General features: G+C 30.8%; 1 protein-coding gene and 1 pseudogene across 1 annotated transcript in view; both read left to right on the forward strand.

The window, feature by feature from the left end:
• The window catches only part of LOC145260607 (L-asparaginase-like), a 170,751-nt gene that overhangs the window by 140,867 nt on the left and 5,251 nt on the right, over positions 1–24,633 (forward strand). The window contains exons 9-12 of the mRNA XM_080118902.1: positions 3,768–3,881; positions 9,773–9,886; positions 12,788–12,883; positions 21,383–21,633. Coding sequence (XP_079975028.1) covers positions 3,768–3,881; positions 9,773–9,886; positions 12,788–12,883; positions 21,383–21,633 — 575 coding nt within the window. The remainder of the gene's footprint in view (positions 1–3,767; positions 3,882–9,772; positions 9,887–12,787; positions 12,884–21,382; positions 21,634–24,633) is intronic.
• LOC145260884 (U2 spliceosomal RNA) lies at positions 13,923–14,020 on the forward strand (annotated as a pseudogene).

Raw genomic sequence — 24,633 nt, forward strand, 5'->3', positions numbered from 1 at the left:
TGCATAAATACCCAAAATTGAATATTTAAACTTTTCCCTTCAAATCAAGAGTAAAATGAGTTAAATTTTATTTTTTTTTTGCATGTAATTTTGTTTTAATTTGGAAAACATCTTTGATCTATCTTTCTTATGTTGAGTAGCCATGTGAATAGTTCGTGTTTGTTTTTTTGTTCACTAAAAACATGTCATATGAACAACACGTACACATAAAAACACATCTGCATACATAAAAGTATGTACATACACATGTGCATTCACTGCACACGCCAGGATTGTCCCACTTGTTGAGTCAGTTCCAAAGTTGTTGTTTAATTTAGTTAGTGCTACAAGAAAGAAATTCTCCAAATAAAAAACACGACTCATATTTTGGTCTCAGCATGATTCCCTGTTTAATGAAGTACTCATTTTATTTTAAACAAAAAAAAAAAAACACCTCTTAGGTGAGCAGACTCCAGCAACAGATATTTTCAATCTTAATTCTTTATCCTTTGGTTAAGCATCTATCATGTGCTACGTGTGGCATTCAGATGCACCACAAAAACATGCAGCCCAGCACATGTTGACAAAAGGAATGATATATTGACCTTGAAAAAAAGGTATATTGACCTAGAAAAAATAAATCTGTGATCTAGTTACAGCCATGTTGACTCTTGATAATCGCTTGAAAATCAAAAATTAAGCAAATTACATCCAATAAATATCGTCAGTTGTGTGAAAATATAATCTTCTACTAGTTAATAAAATCAGATAAAATAATTTGGGTTCACTGCAGCAGATATATCCAAAAAAGAGTCCAATCTTACTGCAATAGGTGCTGCTGAATAAAAAGCTAATTTTTCCTTATTTTGGGAATTTTCTTGTTATAACAAAATTCCTATAATGCAATTTGGCAAGCCTATCTACACTACAAACCGGAAGTTTTCACTCATAGAATTAAAGTGTAAAATTTTGTCATTGTATCTGTATAATTATATATATGTATCTTAGTTTTTATGTATGTAATCACTAGGGCTATGACAAGAGAATATTCTTTTCATTATTTTGACTCTCGAGTATATATCAGTTAATATCTTATATCTTTTAATATAGTGTAATGTTGTTCTCGATTGATTAATTGTATCTAACTGTGTATATATTCGTATATACTCGAGAGTCAAAACAATAAGAATATTATCTTGTCATAGCCCTAGTTATCACCTACCAGCACTTATTAAAACTATAAGATAATATGATCACCAAAGATGGGATGAAAAAAATTATTAATGTAAATGAGTAAGAGTTACGTCCCTTTGGGCGCATACACCTCGTTTATCCAGAAAGTTATGTGTCATTGTAGCAATAAACAACAATTTGTCTATGCTTATTCAACTAGTATCAAAATCCAAACCCTTCACTTCTAATAGCTCTAATAGCTTCTTTGAAGGTGACTAAGTGGTTAACGACATGGGCTGAAAACCCATGTGCGCCAGGTTTGAATCCAGACTAGACCAGAAACACTTTTATCTAACCCGTACCTGACCTTATGTGTAACCTCATGGAGAGGAGGTAATTTAAATACTCTAAAAGCTTATTTCCTCCTCGCACTTTGTTTCCCTGACTGTAGCAATGGTTGCCCAACTTCCCACCCAGATTGCCCCCTATAAATCTGGTACCTATTATAATAGCCTCTTACACTTCAGTGGTCATACACCTTGTTTGGGGTGAACAGGATTTTATAAAACATTAACATTTTTTTAAAAGGAATTGTTTCAAACTTAAATTGAATAAGACATTATCAGTAGAATTCTATTGTTGATGTCAACTTACAAAAGTTACATTGTTTTTTGTTTTTTTTCAGGATATTTTGCTGAAAATTATTTTTACTTAAGGAAAGAAAATTTGTTTAATATTTTGCTGAAAATTATTTTTACTGTAAAAAAGAGACAACTTTTAATATTTTGTTGACAATTATTTTACTGTAAAGAAAGAGACTATTTTAAAATATTTTGCTGACAATTATTTTAGTGTAAAAAAGAGACTATTTAAAAATATTTTGCTGACAATTATTTTACTGTTAAAAAGAGACTATTTAAAAATATTTTACTGAAAATTATTTTACTGTCAGTAACAGACTATTTTAAAAATATTTTGCTGAAAATTATTTTATTGTAAGAAAGAGGCTATATTTAAAATATTTTGCTAACAATTATTTTACTATAAAAAGAGACTATCTTAAAATATTTTGCTAAAAATTATTTTATTGTAAAAAAGAGAATATTTTAAAATATTTTGCTGACAATTATTTTACTGTAAAAAGAGACTATTTTAAAACATTTTGCTGACAATTATTTTACTGTAAGACAGTGGCTATTTTAAAAATATTTTGCTTACAATTATTTTACTGTAAAAAATAGACTATTTTAAAATATTTTACTGAAAATTATTTTACTGTAAAAAAGAGACTATTTTAAAATATTTTGCTGACGATTATTTTACTATAAAAAGAGACATTTTAAAATATTTTGCTAACAATTATTTTACTGTAAAAAAGAGACTATTAAAAATATTTTGCTGACAATTATTTTCCTGTAAGAAAGAGGCTATTTTTAATATTTTGCTGATTTTTTTTTGCAATAACAAAAAGAGAAGTAAGCAATCATGTAATTTCCATGGAGTCGTGATAGCAAAACATTTTTGTTTTGGTTTGTTGTACAATTTTAATTAGATTGGGTTTTTTTTATTGTAACAATTTCTTTTCCTTCAAATTTAACATGAACGACTAGTTTAAAGCATTTTCAAGAACCTCTGCCATTATTAACCAACAAGCAGAGTGTTATCATTGTTAACCAAGAGAAGAGTCTATTAGGCATGTTTACGATGTGATGATGTATAGAAATAGCTGGTCAGTGTGGTCTGAGGACATGTGTTGCCTGGACAGAAATGATATCATAGATATGAACCTTAAATACATGCTTTTTTTCTGATAACCTCAGACAGAGATTAAATCTGGACAGGGAAATGTGTGCAGAACAGGAGGCTTCAATGGTATGGTCACATTGAAAGAATTGATGAGAGTTTTGTGTTAGTAGATGTAGAACAGTTGAGGTAGCATGTTCAGTTTATGGGGTAAGGTTAGGGAAAGCATGGGAGGAAATGAAAAAAATATATTTGAGGTAAAAAGAATATATAGACATACTTTGAAAGTCAACTGATGATGATGATGATGATGATATAGTAGTAGTAGTAGTAGTAGTAGTAGTAGTAGTATTAGTAACATTTGGTATAGAATTCTGATACAAAATCTGAAAATGCCTTTGTCGCTGTCAGGTTGTGGTATGGTCCTGTTTGGTCCTAGGAGGTCCACCTTCCCAAGTTCGACCTTTTCTCTGAGAAGAGATTAGTTTATTTATAATCCCCTAAGGCACCCCTAACAAGGAATACTTCCAGGGCTGCTCAGGCATTTTTAGTAGGTCAGCTTGCATTTATCCTGGTATGCTGGCTTCTCAAAACTACACCTGACTTTGTGTCTAGCTTTCTGGCAAGGAGGTAAATAACATATTTGTCATAGAGTGAACGATGTATGATATTGTGTCTTGTGGCATAAAAATAGCCCAGTACACCCTAGTATTCATAAGAGAGCAAAATAAAAAAATAACATTTTTCTTTTGATTACAACACAATATTATTTTTGGGTTTGCCTGTACTGTTGTAATTCTTTGAACTTTTTGGATTATTTAGACAATTTGTGTTATTTCTTACTGGAAACGAATTTCATCTTTTACTTTCAGGGTCTGCAGAAAGCCAAGGTAATTTCCGGTGGTGACATGACTCTTGAGGCTGCCATTACAAAACTAATGTTTGTCCTTGGTCAGGAAGACTTATCTATTGAAGACAAAAGAAAGGTTTGTTTCAAAAAGAAAAAAAAAAAGAAAAGATTTTAAAACTTTTGTGTAAAAATAATTTCTTTAATCATGTACTGAGTTCTTCATGAAATATTCAATTTTGACCAAATCTAAGACTAAAATTCTTTTACATCTTGCATTAAATGTCATAAGTTGTAGAAATTATTGCATTTCGAAATATCATATATCTGAATTACTTTTAAATATGGAGAATTTTGCATCAATAGTAAATAATGTATTCTTGTAGCGGTACGCCAGAGATATTAAAGTAAATAACATTTCAGCTACGCACATTTGCTGTATGCATCCACGGAGATAAAAAGTAAAACTTTGTCTTTTTATGCAGACGTAAAACAGAGCATACCATATGACAGAGGGTATCCACTTTCTGTCTAATCAGCGCTCGAAGAAAAACACATTTCTCAAATCTTTTCTGACAGTCTCGCTTGAGCCATACAAGGCACCGCGCGAAAACCAACGGCCTTTTTTTCTCTTTTTTTCTTTTTCTGTCGTTCCAGCCACATGGCGCAAACACGTATGATTTGTTTAAAAGGAAAAATATGTTTTCGACACTCAAATTTACTTTTTCGAACTAAGCAAGATAACTTACCTGACAATTGACTCGGACATATTTGCATGGAAAGGATTTACCCTTAATTGGATTTGATTTATTCTAAAAGGAAATTTAATTTTTTTTTTTTTTGCCTTATTCATTTTTAAGGAACATTATTTCTTCAGTCCAGAAAGACTCTCTCTTTTAATTCCGGAATCTAAAACAAACTTTACCATTTCTTCTATCGTGCGATGACAGCACACATACATAAAAAAAAAATGATGCTTCCTTTAATAAATTTTTATATTGAATGTTGAAACCGGTCTCCATATTGCTAATTACTGACACCTTTTATTTTATTTTTTTGTTAAGGGTTGGGGGATATCTATGCTCATGCCACGGCTGTGCTACCAGACATTGGTGAATATCGACCAACCTCTTACATTCTCAACAAATAAATTGTATGGCATGATTGGAAATCGAAATCAAAACCTTCAGATCTTCCAGCGTAAAACATTACCTTAACAAAAAAATTACAGATTTATTGTGACGTCATGGATATATGATCATGTTTGAAAACATGAATTCAAACAAAAGCGATGATAAAAAATAAATGGGTAATCATTGGAAATTATTGAAATAGTCCCAAAATAATTTATTTTCTTTTAACTCCGTATTGTGTGCAGTTCTTTCACAATTATATAATCCTCCTAGCTCAGTGAAAAATTTGTGACAGGAAGAAGCATACTTTTGCTAGTTTTAATAAATTTAATTTATTTTCTCTGATAGCTTTACCTCCCCTGCCAAATAGTTTAAATTAAATAAAGCGTTAGTTATCTCCCCTGAACTGCATCTAAGAAATTTGTTATCGAATCCTTTTATTTTTTAATGTTTTCCCGTCAACTGTTAAGAATACTTATATATATATATATATATAATTTTGTATTTTGTGTACAGGAAGTTTTTAGATGAGATAAGTCATTGGTACCGTCGGTTTCAAGCCCGATAATTAGGACCGTTTTAGATATCCATATCAAGCTCTCTTCAGCCAATACTAATTATCGGGCTTGAAGGGGACGGTACCAATGACTTATCTCATCTAACACCTTTCTGTACACAAAATACAAATACGCTCTTAGTTTTCGGATTTTCCTTTTAATTGAGCACTTTGCTGGATTTCTTTTTCCAAAAAAAAAAAAAAAACACAACTAATTATTGTGTGTGTGTGTGTGTATATATATATATATATATATATATATATATATATATATATATATATATAATACTAAGTCGATACACAGAATATTTTACAATTTATTCAATATTCAGTGTTCACATTTAAAATCCTTTATTTTCTGCCAATGAAGATAATATTTTCAAAACAAAATTTAAAAAATGAACCAAGCTTAAATTATTTTAATGAAATAGTTTTATAGATTTCTATCTACATAAAGTTAGGTATGTTTATATACACAAGATTCACTCGTAAACTAATTAACTGATCATTATTAATTTTGAAACCCAGTTCCATTGAATTTGGTCCAAAGTCATGAGAAACCTATTAAACAAGATTTCATGAATTTCAATTTCTTCTTTAGACACCTTAAGCTTAAGCCTTAAATTTTAGACACTTTCAAGAATCGAAGCCGTAAAATGGATTTTGATTAGAGTTTGAATAAGAATTCTAGACAAAAGTTTCATTATATTTTGATTTTAATCTTTGTCAAGGTATATAAAAGTGGGATAAAACTGTTCTATATAGTGAATTAATTTTACACATCTTAGGCTTGATATTCTTCTAGGATATATATATATATATATGTATATATGCACACATATATATTATTGAATTAATTTGGAATTATTTTGAGATGTGTAATTTGTATTTATTTGGACTATTATCCTCATCTTCTAGTTGTTTTCACAACGTTTCGGCTGATTATTCCTCTGGCCTTCGTCTGGTTAACTGCGACAGGGTAGGAACATTGAATCCTCTAACTACATCCACAGCAATTACTGCTTTCAATAGTTGTTGTCATTTCATCACGGTTTGGCCAACTAATCCTCTGACCTTGGGTGAGATTGAAACTGCTACCTCCAGATGATGCTCAGCTGGAATCATAGATATTCTGCATCTCTATCCACTGTGCCACGGCCCCCAAAGGGCAAGCAAGATTAGATTTTTTGGTTTTATAAATCCACATTTTTATATATTTTGGTCCCCCGATTTATCGGAGAGGGACCTATGTTTTCAGTGGCATACGTGCATTTGTTATTTCGGACGATTGCCAGATAACCGTCCATTTTCCTGAAGTTTTTCCTGAAATTTTACCACAAACTGTATTTCATTAAATAGATGTGCACAGTAAAAAAAAATTTTTTTTTTTTTTTGCAAAAATTCCCGTTGCGTCCCCAGGAGCTCAAAAGAGGTAAAAATGCCCCAAACTGGCCAAAAATGACACGTTTTGTCCCATAACTTTTTATCCATCCATTAGATTTTTCTGAAACTTGGCCAAAATGTGGAGCTCATTGTTCTTAATATAAATCCAGTATAGGTGACCCTGGCAAAATTCTGGTTCGTGTCCCTGGGGATTTTAGTTCTAAAAATGCCCCTTTTGGTGGCTCTTTTTTCATATTTCTCAACAAAAACTTGATATGTCTGACTATATAGTGGTTTTTATGGTGGTCAACTCAAATATACGCGAGTTAAGGCCTGAAATTGCACTGTTATCCATTTACACTGGAATTCGGTGTCCCCACGGGCTCAAAAGAAGTAAAAAATGCCCCAAAATGGCCCCAAAACTACACTTTTTGCCTTATAGCGTTTGATCCATCCATTAGATTTTCCTGAAACTTGGGCAAAATGTGGAGGCTATTGTTCTTAATATAAATTCAGTATGGGTGACCCTGGCAAAATTCTGGTTCACATCCGTCTGAGACTTTTAGGGCTAAAAAAATCATGCATTTTTGGAGCTCTTTTTTCATATTACTCAAAAACTTGATATGTATGTCAATATAGTAGTTTCCCATGGTGCTGAATTCAAATATACATGTTTTAAGGCGTGAAACTACACCGTTTGTCCATTTTCACTGGGATTCGGTGTTCCAGGAGCTCAAAAGAGGTCACAAATGCCCCCAAATTGCAAAAAATGACACTTTTTACCCCATAACTTTTGCCCCATCCATTAGATTTTTCTGAAACTTGGCAAAAATGTGAAGCCAACTTTGGCCCTTCACGCTTCTCATATTAATCATTTCTTCACTATTTTTTGTGGCGACATCTCACCTGTAGCACCAGAGGGGAACCACGCATGCACAGCTTGTTGTTCTTCCAATTGTCGGGTCCATACCAATTGTTATACTATTGTGATGAAGACCAGAGGAATAATTGGCTGAAACAACAACTAGATAATGAGGATAATAGTCCAAATAATTAAATAAAATCTAACATGTTTATATATATATATATATATATATATATATATATATATATATATATATATATATAATATAAAGCTGAACGTCTGTGTGTGTCTCTGGTCACAAATAGGCTCCTATATGGTTGACTATTATAGAAAACTGATCACATATAATGATAGAAGATGTATCGATACACAGGAATGGGTATGTTTGATCTGGCATAATGATGATTCATTAAAATTGTGGGGTCTGGTCCACAAAGTATGGAAATAAAAAATTAAAAAAACCGTTTACAATTGTTTTTGATATAGATGTACATAATAATACTTTGATAAGTATGTTTTAACTTAAATAGGGATGGTATAATAGAATTGTGGGGTCTGCGTTCGCGCATGGCCTCCATAGAATGGAAATAGGCACAAACTTTAATAAAGACTTTTCATATCTATCTGTGTAAGTATTCTTTGATAATTATGTTTCAGTTTGAAGAAATATGGTATAATAAAATTATGGGGTGTTCGTTCACGCCTGACCTCCATAGAATGGAAAGATGTCACAAAGTTTAACAAGGTTTTTTAATATAGATCCACAGAATATTGTGATAAGTGTTTCAGTGTAAACAGGTATGGTATAATAAATTATGGGGTTTATCTATTTTATTTTTACTTTCATCATATTTTGCTTTGGTTTTGATACCCCTAAATTCGAAGCTATCTCTTTACAACCCTTACCTACCATACTTTCATAAATCAGTAGGCTGTTTTTGAACCCAGTCAATGACGGGTACTTTTGCTAGTGTATATTATATATATATATATATATATATATATATATATATATATTCCACTTTTCAAACTTTGAGTAGTGGCAGCAAAACAGCAACACTTTCTTTTTTACAACAGTCAATGGCTAGGCTTTTAAATCCTTTACTTTCTTACTTTTTGTTGCTGAAAAAGTGGAGATAGGAGACCAGGGCCTCTGTTATGAAGGTCTGATGGGTAACACTGGTTATCCTCTGTTAAGACTGGAGTGCCACTTCTAGAATCAGGAAGGTTTACACCATTGTTTGTGTCTTCTCGCCTGGTGTATAAACAGGTTGAGGGGCCCTTTTCATCTTGGGTGCTGGTCTGCCACTATTTTTTTTTTTTTAATTTTTCTTTATGTTTTGTTATATGCCTGTATGTATGCGTATGTATGTACCGTTGTGTGTGAATTGGGTTTCAATATTAGAGAGTTTTGAGAACATTGTATGTGTTAATAAGTATTAGAATTTTAATTTAACTTTCAGAATTAATCATGTGCAAATTGAGAAACGAGATGACAAATGCACGATATGAATCATGTTTTCGTTGGCATATTCTGGACAGGTTATGTAATAAATCCACAGAACATGCTCAAGGGAAACTTTGCATGTTTTTTTTTTATTGAAAACGATGGGCAATGTTTATAATGCTAGGAAACTTAAAAATTAAAGAAAAAAAAAACATAATTATAATGGAAAACGGTCATTGTATGGTAATTTCAATGAAGAAAAGGTACTTGTGCAGTTTACATGCCATACTGAAATAATAATGTTATTTAGAAAGCCAATCTTTATCTGGGGAGGAAGAGGTTTTTAACTATTTTGTACATTCACCTAACAATTTAATAAACATAAGATAAAGTAAAAAAAAAATTTAATAGATAAAAGATAGTTTGTCAATTGTTGGCTGCTATGATTTTATTGGCTTAGCATTTTGGCACCTTCCAGTGGTTTACTTAAACTATCCGAAATATGCCGATCACAACGTGATCCCTATTCTGCATAAATATCCAGAATTCAGTTGCACTTGAATAAAAATAATAAAAAAATGTATCATTTCTTTTGTGTATTCTTGGATCCATCATTAATTTGAGGTTTTCATTTTCCTTTCTTCAGTTAATGGGTGAAAACCTTCGAGGAGAAGTCACTCTTATGCCTAAAGAGGAAACGGCGCTCAACTTGGACATTATTGTTAAGTTAGCCGATACATTAAAGCTTAGTACATCCGAAGTAAGTTTTGATTTTTTTGTAATTTTCAAAAAATTATTTGCATGATGTTTTCACTGATTTACGTTTTTTTTTTGTTTGATTCCTTCATTAACAGAATGACATTTCTTGAACTCATGTATAAAAAAATAACTTAATCTCTTAAAAGAGTCTGCTGTTACCAGATATATCTGTCTTAAGATACTATCTTTCTAACCAAAAATGCACCAAATAATGATGTTATTTTTTCCTTTCTTTTTGCAAAACTTAATCATGTTCTACAAAGTCAGAAATAAAAATAATTTTTCCCCAAAAACTGATATTCAGTATTAAATAAACCGAAAAGGGTTGATACGCTGCAAAACAAAACAATCAAACCAAACACCATGAATAAATATTTGAAGATATAAAGAACTTTAAACATTAAAACGTTTTCTAACATTATTTGATTCGGATTTAAATAACATGTAAAAGGGTTGATATGCCGTAAACCAAAACAATCAAATCAAATCCTATGATATTTAAAGTTATAAAGAACTTGCATCATAAAAACTCTTTTCCAAAATTGCTGGATCCTCCATTAAATAATCCCAAAAAGGCTTGATATGCAATAAAACATTTGATCCCAAATAAATGAATTTCAAGCTCTAAAAAGTTTGAATGCAGACTCCTAAGGAGACGTGGCAGTAGGGGTCCACATTAACCGTTTCATACACGATTTTTTACAGAAATTCTACACACTTGATCTGATTTGTTTTGGAACTAAACTCTGAAAAGGCTCCTGACGACTAAAAATGCAGGCAAAATGAATTCCACAATGTGTTTGTCTCGCAAAAAAACAAAACAAATATAATTGATCAAATCAAAATTTATAATTTATAACAATTTTTCTACCTGTTGTCATCAATATATGAAACAGTTACGTGAGTTGAGATGTTGGATTTGCACTTGTTTTTTAAAGACTTTTCATGTTGGAGATGTAAATATATAGATGTTAGTAGAGTAGTTCCTTTGTTATTTATTTTTATTCTACTTACATTTTTTTTGTTAATTTTAGTTTTTGATTTTATATATTTAGATTGTTATAAAATATTAAATAAAATTTAAACAATGATTTAAATTTTATTGAATATTTTATAACAATCGCATTTTCATGTTTTCATTTTTTATTTACTTAAAACATCTTGAATTTTTGCCATGTTTGGTATAATTCCAGTTTTATTTTTAATTTTTGTTTTCATTTTTTATTTACTTAAAACATCTTGAATTTTTGCCATGTTTGGTATAATTCCAGTTTTATTTTTAATTTTTGTTTTCATTTTTTATTTACTTACAATTTTATTTACTTAAAACATCTTGAATTCTTGCCATGTTTGGTATAATTCCAGTTTTTTTTTTAAATTTTGTTTTCATTTTTTATTTACTTACAGTTATATTTACTTAAAACATCTTGAATTTTTTCCATGCTTGGTATAATTCCAGTTTTTTTATTTTTATTTTTGTTTTCATTTTTTATGAAATAATTAAAAGATAATTTTTCTAATGTTCTTGCTTAAAAATTATAATTTAATGAATATTTTTTATTATAGATTTTATCTTTCTCTTTAATTCTTCTCCCATTTTATTAAACTCAAATATATTGCAACATTATTGCAATCGATATTATCTCCTTTTTCTAACACTAATTTATTAATGCATCATAAAAAATGTAAATCAAAATTGAAATTAATTTATGACAACAAAAATTGAATAAATGAAAATCTTTTATAGAATTCACACGTGAAAATCAAACGGACCATTCGTAGATATCGCACTCATTGATTGTTGTAGCCTTACAAGCTAATAATAGATAAACAAACACGGTATAATTAACAAAAAGTGTGTTAGCAAAATCATATAATAGGAGTACACATCATGATTCTGAGGCTATAGCTGCTACAAATTGCAGTATTTACTTCATTCCCATCACAGGAAGATGTAACACAAAGTCAGAAGGGGGAGTGGAAATTCACCCAGTGCTTCTAAAGGAGAACTACTCTGGCCTATTAAAAATTGCCCTGTCAACATTCCCCAGTCAGAACCCCTCAGGCTATAAGCAATAAACTTAGTTTGGATTAATCCGACTACTGTTCTCACCTTGAGTGTTATTTTCACAATGTTTTGACCGATGTAATTTCTGACATTTTTCATGCGTATCTTGTTGAATTCTGGAATCTTTCTGTGGAGTTCAAGAATCTTTATGGAATTTTGAATGAAAGCATGCTACCCCCGTGGGTTAAATAAAGGGTTCTATTTGAAATCTTGTACAGATTTCTGAGCTTGATAAGATACACTTGCGGAAGGTCAGAAACGAAAAGTTGTGAAAATAACACTCAAGATGAGAAAAATAATCTGAAGCCCCACCGAAATGTTTTCCAGTTTGCCGTTATTTCATATGAATTCACATATTAAATGCTTATATATTTATTTAATGTATATATATTTATTTAATGTATATATATTTATTTAATGTTATATATTTATTTAATGCATATATATATTTATTTAATGTTATATATTTATTTAATGTATATATATATTTATTTAATGTATATATATTTATTTAATGTATATATATTTATTTAATGTATATATATTTATTTAATTTTTATATATTTATTTAATTTTTATATATTCATTTAATGTATATATATCTATTTAATGTTTATATATTTATTTAATGTTATATATTTATTTAATTTTTATATATTTATTTAATGTTATATATTTATTTAATGTTTATATATTTATTTAATGTGTATATATTTATTTAATTTTTATATATTTAATTTTTATGTATTTATTTAATGTTATATATGTATTTAATTTTTATATACATTTATTTAATTTTTATATATGTATTTAATGCTTATATATTTATTCCAGGAAATTACCAAACTTCGGGATATTATTTTTCCAAACTTGATGTGTGGCGCTGCCAAACTTGGTGACATAGAAACATTGGAAAAGTTGACAAAAATGGTAATTATCTGTGTTTAACGATTCCATATTTGATTAAATTTCATTTTGAATTTCTAAACTTGTGCTGTTTTTTTTTTTTCAAAACTTATACATCATATATCAGAATTGAACACAATAATGTAGAAATATAACATTAAAAAAACGAAATAACACAATTATTTTTTACAAGTAAGATAAAAGTCAAATATGTCATCGGATGGAGTACTGTGTCCACATTTGAAGAGGTGCTGCTCACAGCACCGATTCCTACCTTGAAAGAATGCAAAACCGACTTTGAAATCTAGCAAGTGATGTGGTCTACAGTCTCTTTCTCACAGAAATGACAGTGCTCATTTTTCTCTACTCTATTTTTATTTTCATGGTAGGTGCTCGACTGTACTCCAATCTATTGTTCACCCTGTAAAACATTTACAACAACTGTAAATAATTTTCTTTTCTCTATGTGCCTAAAACTAAACAGAACTTCCATAAACAAAGTTTCTTTCCCAAAACCATCCGCTTGTGGAACACAATACCATAAGGCTGTTTCCATGACTACATCATGGTCGTTTTCAAGTCCAATGTTAACAAATTCTTGTTGAATCATCCTCTTAAATGATCTAATTTAGACCAGTCTCACCCACTGCTACCAATTTCCACTGTCCTCTTGACAAAATCATTCAGCCTCATCCTTGAATGGCCTACAGACCTTGATAAGCGGTAACTTGTTAGTACATAAAAAAGAAGAAACAGTTAATGCACCAGTATTGGAATCATGTTTCTACTTATCCAAATATAGAAAAGGTTTAGTGTGTTGATATGGAAAGATATAGAACTGTAATCTAAATGAAGAAGTTCAAAAGTTTTTCATTTATCATCCTATGTTAGCATCAAAACGGCTTACTATCATCATTATTACACTTATCGCTCCGTCCGTTATCATGCTGTGCATCCCTAAAAAAGGAAAGTGGAATATTCCAAAAAGTGGAATATTCCAAATCATCCTAAGTAATAAAAAAAAAATTGGTGTCGCTGTTGAGGCAAAGCTATTAAAAATGATTTGTCTTTCTTGGTCTTTTGGCTAAGATCAAAGTGTAGTATCTGTTCTTCATGTGCTACATTTCAATTTCTTCTCTCTCAGTGGAAGAGACATCCTTTACGGCTAAGACAATTTTTTCTCCACGTTAAAAAACGACCCCGGTGTCTAAATCTGTTCCGTGGGGAGGCATTGTGATTGATACTATGTTTAATGTAACAAAGTTTTAATATTAAAAAAGTAACTGGAAAAAGTTATTTCTGATTTAATTACAAAATGCCTTGGAAAATGTCCATTCTGATTATTTTTTTTGTTTACTTGCCTCCCCACAAGGGCAGAATTGGACATGAGGTCGGTTATAAATTTAGGGGGAAACCAGCTCCCCAAAAGGGGCACTCTGGTCAATAACAAAAGTAAAAATTGTATCAGTAATGAAAGATTTCGCCAAGACCAAAAAAGGAGGGATTTAAGTCACTGGAATGCTGAAACTAATACTACACTCAGAAATTCATGTTGAAGCAATGATTGCGTGATCTCTAACCGTGTCAATGTTTTTATGGATTACTTTCGAAAAGCTGCTGAAACAGTTTATGATTTAAACATTACTTTATTTCAATTATATTTTAAGCAGTGGGTTACGGGATATAAATCAGTTCCGGAAATTACTCAAACCGTTTACGATTTAAACATTACTTTATTTCATGTATATTTTTAACAGTGGGGTGGGGGATATTAAATCAGTCCCGAAAATGGGTGAAACCATTTACGCAATTCACATTACTTTATTTAATGTATATTTTTAACATTGGGGTTGGAAATATGAAGTCGGTTCCAGAAATGGCTGCAACCATTTACGTTTTGGACATTACTTTATTTAATGTATATTTTTAACAGTAGGATGGGAGATAAGAAGTCGGTCCCGGAAATGGCTGAAAATGTTTACGATTTATACATTATTTTATTTCATGTATATTTTCAACAGTGGGGTGGGGATTATCAGTCAGTTCCAGAAATGGCTGAAACAGTTTACAATTTAGACATTACATTATTTCATCTATATTTTTAGCAGTGGGTTTGGGATATAAATTCGGTCCCGGAAATGGCTGAAACAGTGTACTCTTTAGACATTACATTATTTCATGCATATTTTTAGCAGTGGGTTGGGGATATAAAGTCAGTCCCGGAAATCGCTGAAACAGTTTACAATTAAAACATTACTTTATTTAATGTATATTTTCAACAGTGGGGTGGCAGATATGAAGTCAGTCCCGGGATTGAATGAGATGTGCAAATATATACTATCAGAAAGCGTCGCCCAGTATTGAATGAGATAGGTGGAAAACATATAGTAGCAAAATACCCAGTGTCGCCTGGAATCGAATGAGATAGGTGAATGATATATATTAGCAGAATATGCGGCGTCACCCGGGATTGGATAAGATAGGTGAAACATATATACTATGAGAATACCCAGAATTGATTGATTTGTTTGTAATGAAATAACCAACCCAGGCAATATATCAAAGTTATTATTTAAGTTAGGGGAAGTGACATAGTGGGTTAAAGTTATGAAAATTATTGTCAAAATTAGTAACATATCCAAGAATTATGAAAAATGATGAAATGTGAGTTGCTTGATTGGTGTGTTTGTAATGATATAATAAGCCCAGACAATATAGCAAATATATTATATAAGTAGGAGGGAGAGGCATAATGGGGGTTTTTAATTATAAAAATTATTGTCGAAATTAGTAACATATCCAGGATTATCAACAACGAGTAAATATGAGTTAATCGATTGTGTGTTTATAATAAAATAATCAGCCCAGGAAATATATCAACGTAATTAAGGTAGTAAGAGAGGGCGATAAGGATGGTTTAAATTATGAAAAATAATCGCCCAAATTAGTAACATATGCAAGAATTATGAAAAAATGTAATATGTTATTTAATGCATTAGTGTGTTTGCAATGAAATAATCAGACCAGACAATACTCAAAGTTATTATTTTAGTAAGTGGGGTGATGATGTGGGTTAAAATGATGAAAAATGATTGTCAACATTAGTAAGATATCCAAGAATTATGAAAAATGGCAAAATGTGAGTTAATTGATTGGTGTGTTTGAAATGAAATAACCATCCCAGATAATATATCAAAGTTATTATTTTAGTAGTAGGAGGTTGATAATGTGGGTTAAAAATATTAAAAACTAGCAGGGGTACCCGGCGTTGCTCGGATGTTTCGAGGTGTGTGCGGTTTTGAGTAAATCCAAACAAAAGAATAAAGTACCAGAAGTGTCTTCCTGAGACTGTTCATAATGTTCCCATTGTCGACTTCTTTTTCTAACAACTTTTTATCGACATTGTTTCACTGTTTATGAATATTGAAATAAAATACATTACTACACATTAATAATATGTCACTTTTAATCACTTTTAATCAGTTTTATCGACTTTTGATAACTTTTTTTACTCTTTTTAAATTACAACGTTAACGTTTATGAATATTGAAATAAAATACATTAGTAAACATTTATTAATATCTTTTTTTTTACTGTTTATGTGTCAATGTTATCGATTTTTTCTTGTCTGATATTGAAATATTATATATATGAAATATTGAAATTATTCTTATATTGAATATTGAAATAACAGACATTACTACACATTTATTAATAATATCTTATTGAATATTGCAGTAATACTTACGTTTAAATAATGTTATTTTCTTTTTTAATAGCATTTTATATTTAAATGACGACGTTTGTACTGTATTTGAATATTAAAAGAAAAATAATTACTAAACATTTATTAGTAAGAAAATGGGTGCTAGTGCACTGATTATCCATGCTATATTTGAAATCGTATTTCTAAGATTAAAGTTTAATGTTTTTTTCGTGCTGTAATAACGTTATTATTTAAGAAGCCATTCTGAACATGGGGAGGGTGCAAATGCGCCTAAAAAAGTAGAATCACATTTTACGGAATTAGCTAAGAGTGTTAATTTACAATAACAGGTATGGCACCATTGGCACTTCTGCATGTCAGTAACATGGAGCTAATGCGTGTAATTTAGTTTCAAGAACCGCCGACAGATGTCGTTTGTCAGGCAAAGAACCGGGGTCGATAACTATTGTTGTAATGAAAAATTATAATGAAAAAAGAAAAAAAAAAAAGAAAAGTTTAATTCAACACACAAAACTAAAAACAAAAAAAAAGTTGGGGAATTATTTTAATATTCATTTTAAGAAAATGCTATTAAAAAAGAAAAAGTCGATAAAAGTGAGACATAAACAGTAAAACATAAATTATGAAATAATCAGCCCAGACAATATATCAAAGTATTTTTTTAGTAAGAGAGGGCGACGAGTATGGTGTAAATTATTAAAAATTATTGTCGACATTAGTAACATATTCAAGAATTACGAAAAATGACGAAATGTGATTTAATTGATTGGTGTGTGTGTATAATAAAATCATCAGCCTAGACAATATATAAAATTTATTATATATGTAAAGGGGAAGGAGATAAGGAGGGCTTAAATTGTGGAAAAGGTTTGTCGAAATTATTAACATATCCAAGAATTACGAAAAATGATGAAATATTAGATAATTGATTGGTGTGTTTGTAAGGAAATAATCAGCCTAGACAATATATCAAAGTTATTATTTAGTAAAGAGAGAAGGGTGAAAATGTTGGTTAAAATTATGAAAAAGGATTGTCGAAAGTAACATATCCAAGAATTATGAAAAATGATTAAATGTGATTTCATGCATTAGTGTGTTTGTAATAAAACAATAAGCCCAGACAATATTTTTAAGTTATTATTTTATTTAGGAGGGGGCGATAATGTTGGTATACATTATAAAAAATGATTGTCAAAATTAGTAACATACCCAAGAATTATGAAAAATGATGAAATGGAGGTTAATTGATTAGTGTTTGTAATGAAATAATCAGCCCAGCAAATGTATCAAAGTTATTATTTTAGTAAGGTTGGGCGCAACGTTGGTTTAAATTATAAAAAAATATTGTCAAAATTATAACATATCCAAGAATTATGAAAAATGAAATATGAGTTGTAATGAAATAATCCGCCTAGACAATATATCAAAGTTATTTTAGTAAGGTGTGCGATATGATGAGTTTAAATGATGAAAAATTGTCAAAATTAGTACCATATCCAAGAATTATTAAAAATGATGAAATGTGAGTTAATTGATAGTTGTGTTTTTTTTTTATAAAATAATCAGCTAATACAATATATCAAATTTAATATTTTAGTAAAGGGAGGGGCGATAATGTGGGGTGAGATTATGAAAAATTATTGTCAAACATAGTAACATATTCAATAATTATGAAAATTGATAAAATGTGAGTTAACTGACCAGTGTGTTTGTAATGAAATGATCAACCCAGGAAATATATCAAAGTTATTATTTTAATAAGGGGGCGATACAGTTTTAATAAAAAATAGAATAATATGATTGTGCCTTCATTCATGCTGAACAGAACGCTCACAGCATGCCCAACAACAATATATTACATATGAAAAATGTTGCTGTGGAATTTCCACAGGTCCCGCTAGTTCAAATTAATAATACAACAGATTATTTTGAAATGCTGTATACATAGTACAGAGGAAAGACCTTTAGAAGAGATATATGAATGTCTAATTTTCATAACTTTTTTTAAACAGTTCATAAAAAAATAATATTTGGCGTTATTTATTTGTAATTTTATTGTCCTATTTTAAAATCAATAATACAACATAGCATTTTGAAATACTTGATATATCGTAGAGACAAACGGCACAAAGATACAATTTTCGATGGTTCTGTAATAGCAGCAGCGGCATTTTGTGGTTTGAGATTTTGAAAACCTTTGGTTTGTAAACTTTGTGTTGATTGATTCTAACAATCAATTTCTCTTCAGGCTTGCCCAATCAGAGTTCATCTCTCTGTTGATCTGAGCATATGACAAAGTTTATATAAAGATTATCTGAACGGCAACTGGCTCTTTCTTAGTCAGCACACTATATTGACAACAACTCTATTTCTAGCTCTTGCTAAAGACAACTCATTTCTCTCTTGGGGCGCAACAAGATCAGCCTGGGCCTTTCGCCCTGTATTGATGAGGAGACAAAAAATCCAACATGGTTATCGCCAGACTAAAGGGTGGAACAATAAAAGTGTCGCCCTAAAGAAAACACTACAACTTTATTTTAAAACTTTTATTGACAAAATCAATTCAGGTAACTTGATTATGTAGTAGAGGTCACATCTAGTCAATGTAGCCAACTTCAGCCTCAGTCACTGTCTCGATATGGGTTCGTTACTGGGAGCATGCCTTTTCCACAAGCACCAGCGGGAGCTTGGCGAATATATAGTGGATGGTGGTGAATAGGTTGGCTTTCGTGTTATGGGAGGTCATATTGGTGAAGTTTTGACATATGACCAAACAAAGTATTCCAGCAGATTCAGATTGGGGGAGGGGGAGGGGCCAGTGATAGAAGGGTACAAAGTTGTAGCACTCCTGAAGCCAAGCATGGGTCTCTTTCGACTTGTGGTTTGACACCGAGTTCTGCTGCTACATTCAGAGTCTAATAGCGCCCACCTGATTGCACCAGGGGATCACCACATTTGTACACAACTGGCCAACTAGTAGTTGATCTTCAACAAAAAAAGATGGTCATCGAACAAAAATTGAACCATGTCATCTTTTCTAGGCTGACAATTTTATTGTTCTACCTTGTATAACTGCAAAACACAGTGTAGCACAAAAGTGAGTACACCTCTCAAAATTAACTTTGTTATATATGCTGCAGGCAGACTACTTTTCATTGTGTCAAAAAATCACTTTTTCAGTGTTGTCCCATGAAAAGATATGCTTAAATATTTGAAGAAATGTGAGGGATGTCCTCACTTTTGTGATACACTGTACATGAACTCATTTATCTTCCCACATAACTTTTCATCTCTGTCCACAGACATGGACTCATTTCACAACTAACCCACTTCTCTTTTTCTACGAAGATAAGAAAGTTGTTTTTAAAAGTTAGAATGGATGATCATCGTCACTTATTCTACAGCTTATTTACGTAACTATTTTTTAAAAAATTCCAAGTAAATGAATCTTTAGAATTATTGTTCTCATCTTGAGTGCGATTTTCACAACCGTTCGGTTGATGTAACCGTCGACCTTCTTCAGGTGTATCTTGTCGAACTCAGGAATGTTTCTGTTGAACTCGGAAGAAGGTTGGAGGTTACATCGGCCGAAACGTTGTGATAACCCTTATCCTCGAGTGGCTTCCGGGCTTTGATGAGTGGTGACCTCCATGTAAAAAAAAAAAAAAGAATCAGACTCAAGATAAGAACAGTAGTCTGATGAATCCAAATAATACTTTTTTATTGTTTATAAATTCAATGAAAAATTGCAAATTAAAAAAACAACAAATATACCATCACTCAGATGAATTAATTTCCTCTTTCTTTTTATTTCTTGATATTGTCTTATTAAAGATACATAAATATGCATAAAATCTATGAAAATGTTAACATCTAATTAAACAAATGTTAATGTTTATTCATATGAATAAATTAATGAAAGTTTTTAATCTGTGTTTACAATAAACTTATGAATGGAGTGGTTATTATTTAACATTTTAATAAACGTTGCAAAGCCATCTTGTTATATACAGAACATCTAAATGCCAGTATATATATATATATATATATATATATATATATATATATATATATATATGTATATATATATAAAAAGTAGTAGCGTTCATGTGTGTCTGTGTGTACAACTCTCTCACAGCCACCACTGGACTGGTCATGAGCAATCTGCAAGAATGAAAATATATTTAAGTGTATTTTACAACCAGGCTATGCTGGGCATCCCTGCTAGCTTAGATAAATGCTTTTGCAGGTTTAACAAAAGAGCTACAATAATATCAGAGCATCTCCATTTATGCTGAATGCCAACATCAATATATACGAATGAGTCCCCTGTGGAATTTCCACAGGTCCTGCTAGTTATTATTTTTTTTGTGTTCTTCTGGAAGTTGAAGGTTCAATCCTTAGTGTAGGCAATATTACAAATATAATTATGAATTACTTATGACTTTTACTCAGTCATGGCTGATGAAACAATAGCAAGCTATCCCTGTAGATTAAATAAAGGGTTTCACTCCAAATTTCTGTACAGATTCCTGAATTCAACAAGATGTACTTGGAGAAGATCTGAGGTTACATCGACTGAAACATGAGAACAGTTAACCGAATAATTCAAATAATCCAAATTATTTTTTTACTTTTTTTTAATTCAACATTTTTTTTTTTCACACTCATTTTCACTATTTATACAACGTCAAAATGTGGCTCAATTTCCGTTAAATATTTCATCCGATAGTTTCGAAAAATTTGTGAAAACAAAAATATGAGTACATGACTTGACACACTACTGTCTATTGCAGGGTGGTGACTTATCGTCCCCAAACCAAGATGGTCGAACTCCACTCCACGTTGCATGTCGGGAAGGTTTAGTACCTGTTGTTAAATATATCCTCCATGAAGGTGGCAGCGTTCATCAGAGTGACAGCAACAACAACACTCCACTGATGGATGCAATTTATGGAAACAAATTTGATGTTATTCCGTTACTCATCCGCACTGGGGCCACCATTCACATCCGCAACACTGTAAGGATAGCAACAGAATTATGCTGGTAAGATCTTTGTTTTAATAATCTCCTAGCAAATTCCCGGCTAGATGAAACTAACCTACAAATTTTGAGACTTTTTCTCATCTCTAACTTTGATACTCTACTATTAAATACTCTGTTTTGTTTTATTTTACTTCAGTCAAAGTTCTCAGAAATTAAGTCCCCCCCCCACACACACACCTTCAGCTAACACTTGATTTCTATATAAAATACATTTAAATATTTAAACATGAGGTTGTTTGCATAGTAACCAAGAAGTGGTACATCTTGCTCAGTGGTACGACTCCAACTCAAATTTCGATCCAACAAATCATTTCCTTGCAAATTTTCTTTGGTGGACAGAAGTCACATACGATGATCTGAAAATCACTTTTTCTCATGTTCATGATGTCATGAAAAAAACAAGACACTTTCAAGGCATGTGGACCTGATCTTATCTTTGCTATACTTTTAAAAAATGCTCTGCTGAGGTTGGCTCCCCAGTTCTCTCCAAACTCTTCAACAAATGCCTTATCAAATCATGCTTCCCTGACTGCTGGAAAATTGCTTCTGTTGTATCAGTTTTTAAGAATTCTAGTGAAAGAACCGATCCACTCAATTATCACCTCATTAGCCTCCTTCTTTTCTTCACAAAATCTTTGGGTCCTTAATCAATCAAGCATTAGTTCCCCCACCTCATAGATACTACTTTGCAACCGACAGTATAAATTTAGGCACAACTCCCATTTGAGAATTCAAATATTTCAGATTTGCATTAAATTTAATGTATATTCATCAAACATCAATTAAACAAAAGTTCCTGAATTTGAATTTCTTATTAAAACCACTTAAGCTTAAACCTAAAATTTTAGACATTTTCCAGAGTCAAAATTATGTAATTAATTTTGATCAAAAATATAATATCTTGATTTTAATCTCCGAAAGGAGGGCTTATTAGTTATGCAAGACTGTTCTGTTTGCAGAAATAATTTTACCCGTCCTTTGGATGTGCATACTTGTAGTTAAATATGTAATTTCTTTTTTGATAATAATCATTCTATGATTCTTCAGTGCATCTTGCAAAAATTCAGTTGTGCTGAATAGCTGTAGATGTCAAAGCATGCGTTCGTGAATAATTATTTTACAAATAACGTCTCCAAATATATCGGTATGACAGAGAATTAAAGGGAGGTAACTCCCTCGTAGCGTTTTACTAAAACGTGTTACCATAGATAATTGAACGTGTTCGAATTGTCTCTATTACCCAAAACAATAGCAAACAAAAATTAATGTGTACGCATGCATGTATATAAATGAGAAAGCATTCAGCAATTCTAAGTGAGATTTCACACTGCTAAAAGATTGGCAAATTGCAGTAATTGTAGTTGCAGGTTTGAATCTTTCCAAAATTCAGCCATACTGAAGAGCAGTTTATACATCCATCTATAACAATAGAAAAAAAACAAATAAATAAATTAAATAAACATGAATATACATAAACGATCACACACATATATATATATATATATATATATATATATATATATGTATATATATGTGCATGTATGTGTGTACACATAGGTATATTTTTATATATATAAAAAAAAAGAAAAGGAAAACGTCTACCTTAAACCACTAACCTAGTTCTAAAACAGATCCTTCGTTCGATAAAATGCATGCCCATTGGCTGATAGGAAGGGGCGCGGAGGATACTAGAAAGCTGATTGGCTAACTAAAAATCCTCAACATATATAAAAACAAGAAACAACCACAGAATTCGCGCATAAGCCTGACGAATCCTATAGGGGATGAAACGCAGAATATTCAGTGTAGCTTAATCGCCATATATATTTTATAAATTACTAACTAGCTCTACCTATGTATTGAGCACTTTTGAAGTAAATACTTAAAGTTTACGCATAAATCTATACTTTCGTATATTAAATTTATGTGAGTAAATGAAGTAGTTATATATATATATATATATATATATATATATATATATATATATATATATGCAGATGTTAATTATTTGTTTATGTTTGTGATACTTTTTGACTGAATTCAATTATTTATACAAAAGTGCATTTTTACCTAAATATGAGTTGGGAATGATTTTCCCTTTTACCAATTTGGTACCTCCAAATAAGGAGCGGCATATATATATTGTTTTTAAAATATAATTATCCACTGACACATGTTTTGTCGTATACTACTCCTCAGTGTGGCTGAATCTAGTGATATTCGAAATTGGGACCCCATGGAAAGAAGCCTAAACCACTTTCCTATCTCGTATGACTGGTGGATATTGTGATTTTTTTTTTATGTAGATGTTATTTATTTAATTTTGTTTGTGATACCTATACTTACATATAAATAATTGGATTCATTCAAAAAGTATCACAAACAAAATTAAATAAATAACATCTACATAAAAAATCGCGATATCCAGCAGTTGCGCAAAATGGGACAGTGGTAAAGGTTTAGGTTTCTTTCCATGGGGTCCCAATTTCGAATCTCGCTAGATTCAGCCACTCTGATGAGTCATAGACAACAAAACACGTGTCAGTGGATAATTTTATTTTGAAAACAATATATATATGCCGCTCCTCATTTGGGGGTGCCAAATTGGTAAAAGGAAAAATTATTTTCAACTCGCATTTAGGTAAAAATGCACTTTCATATAGATAATTGAATTTATTCAAAAAGTATCGCAAATAAATAACATCTACACACACACACACACACACACACACACACATATATATATATATATATATATATATATATATATATATATATATATATAGCATTTATAAAATAATTATCGATGGATGTATAAACTGCTCTTCAGTATGGCTGAATTTTGGCAAGATTCAAAACGGCAACTACAATTACTCCAATTTGGCAATCTTTTGGCAGTGTGAAATCTCGCTAGAATTACTGAATGCTTTATCATTCATATGCATGCATACGTACACATTAATTTTTGTTTGTTATACGTGATACTTATACTTACATATA

The sequence above is a fragment of the Euprymna scolopes genome, chromosome 36 (genome assembly GCF_053919585.1).
Source record: "Euprymna scolopes isolate OS-2025 chromosome 36, ASM5391958v1, whole genome shotgun sequence".
Lineage (NCBI taxonomy): Eukaryota > Metazoa > Mollusca > Cephalopoda > Sepiida > Sepiolidae > Euprymna > Euprymna scolopes.